The 13,150-nt window shown below is 44.1% G+C and overlaps 1 protein-coding gene across 1 annotated transcript in view; it reads left to right on the top strand.

The window, feature by feature from the left end:
• Positions 1-13,150, top strand: part of TLN2 (talin 2) — a 183,990-nt gene that overhangs the window by 33,006 nt on the left and 137,834 nt on the right. Inside the window, exons 11-12 of the mRNA XM_024199754.3 lie at positions 1,443-1,519; positions 11,822-12,002. Coding sequence (XP_024055522.2) covers positions 1,443-1,519; positions 11,822-12,002 — 258 coding nt within the window. The remainder of the gene's footprint in view (positions 1-1,442; positions 1,520-11,821; positions 12,003-13,150) is intronic.

Below are 13,150 nucleotides of genomic sequence, written 5' to 3'. Positions count from 1 at the left end.
AAATAGGAATAGGTTAACAAACTAACTCCCATTCTGTGTCATGACTCAAATGAGAAACATGCTGTTTCCAGTTGTCAAGCTTGAGTTCTCTCTCTGCCACATTTGTTTATCACCTACAGTCATATATAAATCTTGTAATGTCAATTCTCAGGGAATCTTTAATGACCTATTCTGGTGTAGATTTTCTACCACAACTTCCCCTTGTTACACCATATGCTTGGGTCTGATGTCACAGTGAGGGCCCGAAAAGAATTTTATCCCTGCAACTTGTCAGTGGTAGATGATTGGAAACCCAGCAACTTGAGGTGCTCTTTTTTTTTCTTTTTCTTTTTTTAAACTGTCCCTTACACTAATAGCAAAATAAGAACGTTGAAGTTTCAAAGAATCTTGGCTCTAAAAATGATTGGCCTGTTTCAGCTCACACCTAAAATCAAATTGAAATGAAACAGGGTTTGTTCATGGGTAAAGAAGAGGGTTCCCATTAAACTACCTCCAGAGACATAGCTATCTCTTGTCTTTGCCTCAGTATAATGACTGTTACAAGGCTAAGGATGTTGTAGCAATCCATTTCTGACACAGCATTTCTTCCACAACGTACCACGCCTCTCTGCGGTCACTTGCTTATGAGGAATATCTCAATTCACACCCTAATTTAACTCCCCTGTGCACATTTATCTCCCTTACATTATTGTAAATAATTCACATCAGAAATGAACATTTCTGAAACTAGGTTTCTAGAAAATAATGATAAAGAAATGAATCTGGCACCATGTAACACTTGGCATGTTACTTTTCTTGTGGTGGTCATTTGTGTCCATTAATCATATATTGGTTCACATATGGGTGCTTTTGAATACAAGATACCTTGTAGCAGAGTTGTATGCACCAGTTCCTGTGAGCTATATGTACTGTTGAGGCTTCCCATTTGCTGCTGCATGGAAGGTATCTGTGCTGCTGAGTCACATTGAGGGAGTTGGTAGGAGGCACCACTATCCATCTGAGCTTGGTGGTATTAAGCCTCTATGAAACATACTATTTAGTAGGTGGTGCTGATTTCTGGGAGGGGCAAGTGCTTTGTCTTATTCAGAAACAAGGCCTGCTAGCACTACTATCCATGTTAGTCTTCTCCCTTTATGCACCTTAAATCCACCAGTGCTGGGACCCAGATTGTTTTTCCCTATCCAGGTGCTCTGGATACTGAAGTTCCTTGTGACCTTTCTCCTGTCTATTGCACCCACGACATGGAGTTGTATCCTATCACAAAGTGCCTGCTCACATATACGAATACCAAAAAATCCTGGTGTAGCACTAGAGCGAGAGAGAGAACATGCAGATGACTTGACACAATTTGTGTAAAATAGTGACAAAATAAAGGTAGAGGAGTTTAAAAAATGAAATGAAATAGAAATGCCACATAAGTGTTTACGTTTGCTTTTTTTCAGAAACAAAGTAAGGATAGATTTGGGCTTGAAGGTGATGAGGAATCAACAATGTTGGAAGAATCTGTGTCGCCTAAGAAGTGAGTTTGTGCAATGGGAAAAATGGCTCTTTCCGTAAGAGTGAAACATTTAATAAGCAGTGGGTAGTTTTCTTTGATCCCAAATATGGTTTAATATATTTCTGTCCTTAGAAGAATTACTTAACTGCAGGATAATTTAACAGAAAACAACTCTGTCTCCATGCCGTTCTGCAGAGTTAAGCTTTGTTGTGAAGTTTGCTGTTTTTTCCTAAGACTATTATTTGGTGTAAAGTATGTATGTATGTAAAGTGGTGATTTGAACCACAAACTACAGAACTGAGACTAACTCAGTAGCAATCTGTATGCAGAGTTGTAAAAATTGAATTAGTGGAAGGTTGTGTGTTTGGTTTGTGAATATATACTTGCTTTCGATAGCTTACATTTGCTAAATTAATGGCTTATTTGGGGTTTGCATGCAGTGTTATTCTGTAACTGTCATTATCAGAGTTTAGTTTAATATGGGAAGAATATCATTAATCTTTTAGATGCTTCTAAAGAGAAGGTGGAAGGCTTTGGCTCACAGTGCAGCACAAATTAAGTGGGGTCTGGGATTTCATTGTGGGGAGAGAGTGGATTATATAGGGTTACTGAAGAGAGTCAAGTGTGGGATCCTGGAAATGGGGCTTCACTTGAAAAGGAATATTCAGTTGGCTTTTTGCTGTTAAGTAACCGAAACAGTTTCAGCACAATGTGAGCTATAATGAGGCCTAACTTAAGCCTCTTCTTTGAACTCAAAGGGAAAGGAGGGTAGTGTCTCTACAGTGTGTAAAGGTCTGACTGTGATTTATGTTATACATATTGCTTACAGGAAATGAATTGGTTAGATCTTTTATGTGGCCTTACATGAATTTTTAGCTTTCGCGTAGTGTACATGTTTTCACGTGCTTCCTTTTCACACTTCCCGTTCCAAATGGCTTCCAGAATGTATCCTATCAATGTAAATGCTCTATTTAGAAGCTCAAAACTTGTAACAAAAGAATATGCATGGACAATGTTAATCTGTAATTGAAATTACACCAATTTTTTTCCGAGCACGTTGTTGCTCTTTAAATCAAAATTTATGCCAACACCTCCAACTGTTGGAGCTTAGACTATACTTAATATGAGCAGTACATCTGGCAAAGTGATCATGCCCATAATTAATGATAACTTATTGTAGTCTTGGACTCATCCCATTATTTGATAGACTGCTAAATTACTATCAGGGGCCAAATGTAAATACATACAGTTTGGAAGAAGGAGTACAAATTTTATTCCAACTCTAAGGAGTGCTTGGAAAATTTATCTCCAGAACATTCAGCTTCGTATAGTTGATAGTCCTACTTTGGCATAGTTGAAGCAAAACTGTGAGATCCTTCTTTCAGGAACACAGCACCCAGTCTCCGCTATTTATCTTTGTGAGATGAGGGAGGTCATAACAATAAATACAGCCAGGTCACACATTCCATTCTTCCTTCACCACCTGTTCAGGTAGCAGCATTACTGGTAACTGGTTTGTCAGACACTGAAGATGTAGCAAACTTACACTGTAAGCACCTGGCACAATGGAGTCCTGCTATATGACTATGTCTTTGGTAATACAAATAATTTGTAAAATGGTTGGATGAAAGAACACATTGACTAGAATTTAAGTAGTTCACCCAATTTAAACACCCTTGCTTAGAAACTGAAAGGGAAGGATGGCAGCCAGGAATTCGTTTACAGGAGCTCATAGAGTCACAGAGTTTAAGGCCAGAAGGGACCTCTGGATCATCTAGTCTGGCCTTGTGTATATCACTGACCATCAACCACACCCAGCACCCACACGCTAAACCCAACAATGGAAATGAGACCAAAGTAAATGAGACCCATGGGATATTAGACTATCACGTGCCCACAAGCAGAGAATAGGCAGGACCAAGGGGCATCAGTCCTCAAGGCCTCTGCAATGGCAGGGAAATTATTACATGAGATACACCCAAATAATCCTGCTAAGTGACTCCACTCACCCACTGCAGAGAGAGGCGAAACCCCCCCAAAGGTCACTACTAATCTGAGCTACGGAAAATTCCTTCCCAGCCTCACATATGGCTATCAGTTAAATCCTGAGCATGTGAACAAGAACCAGCCAGATTAACACCTGAGAGAGAGAATGCTCGGTGCCACCTAAGAGCCCTGGCCACTGTCCCATCTCTAGCTGTGGCCATTTCTGATGCTTCAGAGGTAGGAAATGGGGGTGGGGGAGGAGAACCCATCCAAAATACATTGAGGGCGATATCCCTTCCTGACCCCCTGCAGATGACTAGCTGAAACCCAGAAGCATGAGTTTTAGGAACATAAGTCATATCGGAAGTCACAAGCAACCGCATCATACAACTGTGCTCATAAGTTTGTCCAGCTAATTCAGTTGTTTGACCCACAACTCCTATTGAGAGGCTGTTCCAGAACCTCTCACTTCTGATGGTTAGAAATATTCTTCTAATTTCCAGCTTGAATTTGTTTATGGCCAGTTTATATCCATTTGTTCTTGTGCCAACTTTCTCCTTTTGCTTACATAGCTCTTCACCCTCTCTGGTATTTATCCCCAATATGTTTATAGAGAGCAATCATATCCATTCTCAGTCTTCTTTTTGTGAGACTAAGCAGGCCCAGCTCTTCCAGTTTCCGAGAGGCCCTCAATTCCCTGATCATCCTAGTAGCTCTTCTCTGCACCTGTTCCAGTTTAAATTAATCTTTCTTGAACATGGGTGACCAGCATTGTACACAGTATTCCAGATGAGGGCTTACCAGTGCCTTGTATAACAGCATTAATACTTTTCTGTCTGTACTGGAAATGTCTTGCGTAATACATCATAAGATCACATTTGTCTCTTTCACAGCCGCATCACATTGGTGGCTAACGGTCATCCTGTGATTGATCTACACACACAGGCCTCTCTCCTCCTCTGTCTCGCCAACTGATAAGCCCCCAGCTTGTAGCAAAAATTCTTATTATTAGACCCTAGGTGCATTACCTTGCCCTTTATACTACTGAATTTTCTCCCATTTCTGTCACTCCAGTCTTCGGGTCATCCAAATCTTCTTGTATAATATTTAAATTCTCCTCTGTATGGACGATGCCTCCCAGCTTGGTATCATCAGCCCATTTCATTAGCACACTCCTACTTTTTGTGCCAAGGTCATGAATAAAAATATTGAATAAGATTTGTCCCAAGACCGATCCTTGAGGAACTACAGAAGTAACCGCTCTACAGTTTGATCATTCACCTTTCAGCACAACGCAATGCCTTCTCTTTAGCCAATTCCTTATCCACCTTGCATGCTTGCACTGATCCCTATCATCCCTAATATAACTAATAATTTCCCATGTGGTACCATGTCCAATGCTTTACTGAAGTCCAAGTATATTAAACGTACTGTACTTCCCTTATCTAAAAATCAGTTATTTTCTCAAAAAAGGAAATCAGGTTAGTCTGGTAAATGCATGTTGCATCACCTGGCCGCAGGTTGCCCACCACTGCCCTATAAGCTCTCTGCTTACTCCTAATAACCTTTGTGAGGTGGTTATTCTTCCAGCTGGGTCTGGAGCCTTTCCCTAAAAGTTTTTTCCCTTTCTTGGGATGTGAATTTCAGATAGTTTTTGTATAGTTGATTTGAAGAATTTCCAAGTCATCTCTCCATGTAAGTCCTTGAGCTCTTCAGTCCAGCTGACTTATTTAACTAATTCCCTAATATCCCAAAGTCTGCCCTTTAGAAATCAAAAGCCATGGTTGATGACCTCATTTGTATTATCCTTTCATTTAATGTAAACAGAATCAACTTGTGATCATTCAATCCAAGGTTATTTCTTATGACCAGCTGTTTTGTGATGTCCTCGCTTCTTAGGCCTGGTCTACACTATGACTTTAATTCGGATTTAGCAGCGTTAAATCGAATTAACCCTGCACCCGTCCACACAACGGAGCCATTTATTTCGAAATAAAGGGCTCTTAAAATCGATTTTTGTACTCCACCCCGACGAGCGGAGTAGCGCCAAAATCGATTTTGTCATTTCGAATTAGGGTTAGTGTGGCCGCAATTCGATGGTATTGGCCTCCGGGAGCTGTCCCAGAGTGCACCATTGTGACTGCTCTGGACAGCAATCTGAACTCGCATGCACTGGCCAGGTAGACAGGAAAAGCCCCAGGAAAATTTGAATTTCATTTCCTGTTTGCCCAGCATGGAGAGCACAGGTGACCACAGATAGCTCAGCTCATCAGCACAGGTAACCATGCAGGCTGATAATCGAAAAAGAGCACCAGCATGGACCGTACGGGAGGTACTGGATCTGATCGCTATATGGGGAGAGGATTCAGTGCTAGCAGAACTTCGTTCGAAAAGACGAAATGCCAAAACTTTTGAAAAAATCTCCAAGGGCATGATGGAGAGAGGCCACAATAGGGACTCAGATCAGTGCCGCGTGAAAGTCAAGGAGCTCAGACAAGCCTATCAAAAAACAAAGGAGGCAAACGGTTGCTCCGGGTCAGAGCCGCGGACATGCCGCTTCTACGCCGAGCTGCATGCAATTCTAGGGGGGGCCGCCACCACTACCCCACCTGTGACCGTGGATTCCGGGTCGGGGATAGTCTCATCAGCTACACCTGAGGATTCTGCGGATGGGGAAGAGGAGGAGGAGGAGGAGGATGAGCTTGCAGAGAGCACCCAGCACTCCGTTCTCCCCAACAGCCAGGATCTTTTTCTCAGCCTGACTGAAGTACCCTCCCAAGCCAGTAGCCAAGACCCTGACCCCATGGAAGGGACCTCAGGTGAGTTTACCTTTTAAAATATAAAACATGGTTTAAAAGCAAGCGTTTTTTAATGATTAATTTGCCCTGAGAACTTGGGATGCATTCGCGGCCAGTACAGCTACTGGAAAAGTCTGTTAACGTGTCTGGGGATGGAGCGGAAATCCTCCAGGGACATCTCCATGAAGCTCTCCTGGAGGTACTCCAAAAGCCTTGCCACAAGGTTTCTGGGCAGTGCAGCCTTATTCCGTCCTCCATGGTAGGACACTTGACCACACCATGCTTGCAGCAAGTAATCTGGTATCATTGCCTGACAAAGCCTGGCAGCGTATGGTCTCGGTGTTTGCTGGCATTCAAGCAACATCCGTTCTTTATCTTGCTGTGTAATCCTCAGGAGAGTGATATCGCTCATGGTAACCTGGTTGAAATACGGGAACTTAATTAAGGGGACAGAGGTGGCCGTTCCTACTGGGCTGTTTGCCTGTGGCTGAAAAGAAATCCTTCCCTGCAGTTAGCCAAGCACAGGGGGGGGGGGGAATTGGCCCTGAGCTTTTCGCGTTTGGCTAGCAGGGATCTTCCCTGTTACCAGCCACGCGGTCGGGGGAGGGGTACATTGATCATCCCAGGGAATTCATGGCGGGAGAGGGGGGCGGGGGGGTTAGTTTGGTTTCTGCAGGGATCTTCCCTGATACCTGCCACGCGGTGGGGGGAGGGATAAAGCGATCATCCCAGAGAATTGGATGGGGGGGGTTAGTTTGTTTTCTGCTGCTGAAGGTTAACAGGAAAACCGCAGCAGTCAACAGGCTTTGCTTGGTATGTGGGAAAGGAGGGCGCAGAAGCCGAAAGACAATGGCTTACCATGTCTGCCTGCAAGCTGAATTCTGTTGCCCGGACCTGCGTCTGTGATCTCTAACACCAAAGCCACAGGCACTCAATATTAAGATGGAAAATGCGACCTTGTACTGAAATCACATGTGCTATGTAATGTGAATAGTGTTTTTCACCATGAAAGAGTATAAGCATTGTTCTGTAAAATGTATCATTTTAAAAACTTCTCTCCTTTTTTTCAACCCTCCCTCCAGCAGCTGCAAATTTTTCAAGCCTCCCTCCTCCGTCCCGAAGGCTATCTCAGATAAGGCAGCGTAGAAAGAGGACGCGAGACGACATGTTCACAGAAATAATGGAATCCACCCGCAATGAAAGAGCTCATTTGAATGAGTGGAAGGACACTGTATCTAAATTTAGGAAAGATGCCAGTGAACGTGAGGTCTTGAGGGACGCTCGAGATGAGAGGTGGCAGGCTGCAACGCTGGGGCTGCTGCGTGAGCAAACGGACATGCTCCGGCATCTGGTGGAGCTTCAGGAACGGCAGCAGGATGACAGAGTGCCGCTGCAGCCGCTGTATAACCTCCCTCCCCCCTCACCATGTTCCATATCCCCCTCACTCAGACGTGTAAGAACGCGGGGGGGGAGGCTCCGTGCACCCTCCCACTCCACCCCAGTGGACAGCCCAACCAAAAGGCTGTCATTATATTGAATTTGTTCAGTGGCCTTTTACTTCCCTCCTATCCTTCTCCCAAACCTCACCCAGATTACCTTCTTGGTTCTCTCCCTATGTTTATAATCACTTAATAAAGAATACATGATTTTTAAACGATAGTGACTTTATTTCCTTTGAAAGAAAGCTGGGGGAACGGGAAGGGTGGGTTGCTTACAGAGAATGAATGAGTCAATAAAGGGGGCTGGTTTTCATGAAGGGAGAAACAAACAGAAATTTCACACTGTAGCCTGTCCAGTCATGAAACTGGTTTTCAAAGCTTCTCTGATGCACAGCGCTTCCTGGTGTGCTCTTCTAATCGCCCTGGTGTCTGGCTGCGCGTAATCAGCAGCCAGGCGATTTGCCTCAGCCTCCCACCCTGCCATAAAGGTCTCCCCCTTACTTTCACAGAGATTGTGGAGCACACAGCAAGCAGAAATAACAATGGGGAGATTTCTTTGGCTGAGGTCAGAGCGAGTCAGTAGCGATCGCCAGCAACCTTTTAAACGGCCAAATGCACATTCTACCACCATTCTGCACTTGCTCAGCCTGTAGTTAAACAGCTCCTGACTCCTGTCCAGGCTGCCTGTGTATAGCTTCATGAGCCATGGCATTAAGGGGTAGGCTGGGTCTCCAAGAATAACTATTGGCATTTCAACATCCCCAACAGTCATTTTCTGGTCCGGGAAGTAAGTCCCTTGCTGCAGCCCTTTAAACAGAGTAGTGTTCCTGAAGACGCGAGCATCATGAACCCTTCCCGGCCAGCCCACGTTGATGTTGGTGAAACGTCCCTTGTGATCCACAAGTGCTTGCAGCACCATTGAAAAGTACCCCTTGCGGTTTATGTACTGGGTACCCTGGTGCTCCGGTGCCAAGATAGGGATGTGGGTTCCATCTATCGCCCCACCACAGTTAGGGAATCCCATTGCAGCAAAGCCATCCACTATGACCTGCACATCTCCCAGAGTCACTAGCTTTTGTAGCAGCACCTCAGTGATTGCTTTGGCTACTTGCATCACAGCAGCCCCCACAGTAGATTTGCCCACTCCAAATTGATTCCCGACTGACCGGTAGCTGTCTGGCGTTGCAAGCTTCCACAGGGCTATTGCCACTCACTTCTCAACTGTGAGGGCTGCTCTCATCTTGGTATTCTGGCGCTTCAGGGCAGGGGAAAGCAAGTCACAAAGTTCCAAGAAAGTGCCCTTACGCATGCGAAAGTTTCGCAGCCACTGGGAATCGTCCCACACCTGCAACACTATGCGGTCCCACCAGTCTGTGCTTGTTTCCCGGGCCCAGAATCGGCGTTCCATGGCTATAACCTGCCCCATTAACAGCATGATCTCCAAAGCACCGGGTCCCGCGGTTCGATAGAATTCCATGTCTATATCCTCATCACTCTCGTCGCCGCGCTGCTGTAGCCTGCTCCTCGCCGCCTGGTTTTCCAGGTTCTTGTTCAGCATAAACTGCACAATAAGGAGCGAGGTATTTACAGTGTTCATGACTGCTGTCTTGAGCTGAGCGGGCTCCATGCTTGCCGTGGTAACGCGTCTGCACTGTTCACCCAGGAAAAAGGCGCGAAACGGTTGTCTGCCGTTGCTTCCTGGAGAGGGGGGAGGATATACCCAGAACCACCCGCGACAATGTTTTTGGCCCCATCAGGCATTGGGATCTCAACCCAGAATTCCAATGGGCGGAGGAGACTGCGGGAACTATGGGATAGCTATGGGATAGCTACCCACAGTGCAACTCTCTAGAAATCGACGCTAGCCCCGGTACATGGACGCACACCGCCGAATTAATGTGCTTAGTGTGGCTGCATACATTCGACTTTATACAATCTGTTTTCCAAATTCGAATTATATAAATTCGGATTAATCCCGTAGTGTAGACATACCCTTACTAAAACAAAGTCTAAAATGACATCACCTCTTGTTGGTTCAGTGATGATTTGATGAAGAAAGCTGTTATCTTATCACATCCAGGAATAACTGGGCCCTAGCAGTATAAGTAGCATTTATTCTCCCATCTATATCTGGGAAGTTAGCCTCCCTTTATGACCCAACTCCCAAAAGTATTTATCTCTGTAATAATATTACAGATGACTATCCATATCCTAGTCTGACCCTGGGGGTCTATAGCAGACCTTAACACTACCTCAGCAGAACCTCTTTTACAATCCTTCCCCAAAGTGATTTTGACTCAGAGATGCTGTGTTGTCCATACTATCACTTCATATTTCTTTACAATTTACTGTTTCAATTATATATATTACCCCAACTTTACCTTTATTTCTCTCTTTTAAATAACGCATACCCTACAATACCTGTATTCCAGGCATGAGTACTATTCCACCATGTATAGTATTCCCTATAATATCTGGTTTGACCTCTTGCACCAATAGTTCTGGTTTCTCCGTTTTATTGTCCAGACTCCTTGCATTCATGTAAAAGCCTTTCAGTTGTTTCCCTCGGACCTCACCCAGTTTTCTCGTTTTGTGGTGTTCCATTATCCCTTACTCTGTGTTTATTTAACTGATATTCCTCCTCCTGTGTGTTGAAGCCCAGGGTGGAAATTTCATGAGTCTCTCCCAATCTTTTCCCCTCACCTCCTCCTTTAAAACTCGTCTTATCAGTCTTGATCCCATAAGATTAATAAACTCCACTTGAATATCCGGTGTATCAATCAAGAAGATTCTTCTTTCTGTGAATGCCTCCCAATGTTCGATCATCCCAAAATCTTCCTCATAGCACCAGTCCTTGAGCCATCTGTTGATCTTCATTATCTTATCATGCCTTTGCCACCCTCTCGAGGGACTGGAAGTACATTCTGCTGAAAATCACCTGAGCTTCCACTTCTTTAAGTGTCTTTCCCAGCCACATGTAGTCATCCTTGATCCATTCCAATGGGAATCCAGCAGTGTCATTCGTCCTGACATGCAGCACAATCAGTGGATTTCCCCCAAACACTTCTATCAGTATCCTCTTTAGCCTCACATCCACATTTCGTGCCCTTGATCCTGTTAGACAGCACTCTGTTCGGTTCTCTAGATCTGGTCTGTCGATTCTTCTGAGTATGGAGTCCCCAGTCACATAAACCTGTCTCTTCCTGGTGTTGGGATGAATTTGTTTTACATTCTCTCTCGCAGTCCCCTGTACATAATCCTCATATTTCCTTAGGCTCTGGTCCCTGGCTATCTCTGTCATCTCTTCCTCTCTGCTGTAGGGACTGGCTTACCTTCTTTTCTTCCTTGCCACCCCATCTTCTGCCTGTTTCTGCTCCTCATTCCCCAGTGCAGCAAATTCAATTTCATCACCGCTAGCTGGTCTCTCCCTCTGCTTTGTCCTTCATGGTCATATTCTTCCATGGGTCACCCTCCACGTCCTTTTGTTCAGCAGGTGTCTTCGAATCTTGAGTTGCCTGTACCAGCACCTCTCTCCTCTCCTGCATTATACCTTCAAATCCCTGTCTGAATTTCCTCATTGTCTCCAGCTGTATAGCTAATCATTGAACTTCTCTGCCTTGAGTTCTATCAGGCATAAGTAGTTTCCATCGGATATCCCCTCAAAGATGATGTGCATCAGCAGCTTCTGCATCCGACCATCTTCTTTCTCTCCTCTCCTCTGGTCACTCTAGTGCTGCCTCAGTAGCCATCATTGTGTTATTTTCCTAGACCCTATTCCTGGGGGGGGGGGTAATTGGGGGACCCTCCCCCTAGCTCCCTCCCATGGAAGCTGCTGCTAGCTGTTCACTGCTCCAGTGTTCGCTAGTGACTAGCTTTTTAACCTAGCCAAACTAGGTCAGCACTGGTCCCTTGTTAAGGGATATCAGCAAACACTGAATCAAGCCACATACTTGGAACAAATCACTCCGGTAGTGATTTTGTGCTCTGTTCTGAACAGAACACAAAATCACCACTCTTCTCTCAGGCCAAACTCCCACAGAAACTCTGCTGTTAACTGCTCGCTGTTCGCTGCCATGTTATAATGTGCATTCCCTTTTCAGATCTACCATCTTGCAGCAGCAGTTCAACCGAACTGGGAAGGTAGAACATGGCTCGGTGGCATTGCCTGCTGTGATGCGTTCAGGCTCCAGTGGCCCGGAGACTTTCAACATTGGCAGCATGCCTTCTCCCCAGCAACAAGTCATGATTGGGCAAATGCACAGAGGCCACATGCCTCCCCTGGTGAGCAACATGTTTGTTTCATAATGACCTTGGAAACCAGCACTTGTAGCCTGTGCTGTGAGTGGTCTGAAATAAGTATGTGCACACACCCTGTTATTAGATAAGGGCTGGGGGCTGACTGTGTTGTTTTACTGCACTGTTTGGCTGACTCTCCTGTTAAACTGCATACTTTGAATTTCCTTGAAACACACACAGTCACATAGTCATAGTCCACCTCTTTACTCCCCCCTCTTTGCCTTAAAACTTTTCTTAAATTAGTTATAAAACTGTCTGACATGGGCTGGGAAAGAGGGTAGGAAGGCTAAATATTGTTGATGAGGGCAAGCGGTACTGTATGAAAAATACAATATGTATCTATTTACATTGTTCTAAAAAAATCACTTATCTAGGCATCACTTTCTGCTTTGAATATTCCTATGAAGTCTGTTGCTAGCTCCGAGTATATACTGTATATAATGCCACTGGACTTGTTTAATAAAGCGAGCTTAATATTCAGTCATATTAATATAATTTTAATTTCTCTGTACAACTGTAACTGTAAAAGTTACCCTTTGTGTCTACCAGTTTTTAAACGTGTATTGACTAAGACCATTTATTTAATTTTAAAGGATCTATTAACAAAGGCCTATACATGTCCTCTAAATACCCTAATAGGGCAAATTTTCATAATATCATAGCAGCATAATTCAGAAGAATATTAATTTACTCATCAGTAGGTAATGCATATAGCAATACATACTCATCCCAGCCTTCAGCTCTGCAGCACCCGTATCACATAGATGTCAGTTTGATTTTAGAATTACTCCTGATGAAGCTAATGGGGTATCAGATTCCAGGAAGCTGATGATGCTATCCTGGAAGTAAATTCAAAACTCATGTTCACATTCACAGAACTCATGTCAAAAAGACACTGGTACTTTTTTACATGAATAGTGGGCATGTTGATTGTGAAAAATCCAGTTTTTTGCAATACATAACAAAATATTTTAAACAGCCTTGAGACTGAATCAGAGAAATGTCTGAGTGATCATGTTGCATTGTTAGATAATAAAAATCTTAAAACATGATATTCAGCTGTTTCTGCCAGTCCTGGGAGGATTAGGAAGATACATTCAGACACAAACTAAAACCATAGCAATGGAAATCAA

The sequence above is a fragment of the Terrapene carolina genome, unplaced genomic scaffold (genome assembly GCF_002925995.2).
Source record: "Terrapene carolina triunguis isolate 2854851 unplaced genomic scaffold, T_m_triunguis-2.0 Scaffold67, whole genome shotgun sequence".
Lineage (NCBI taxonomy): Eukaryota > Metazoa > Chordata > Testudines > Emydidae > Terrapene > Terrapene triunguis.
This window is presented reverse-complemented; position numbering and strand designations above follow the sequence as displayed.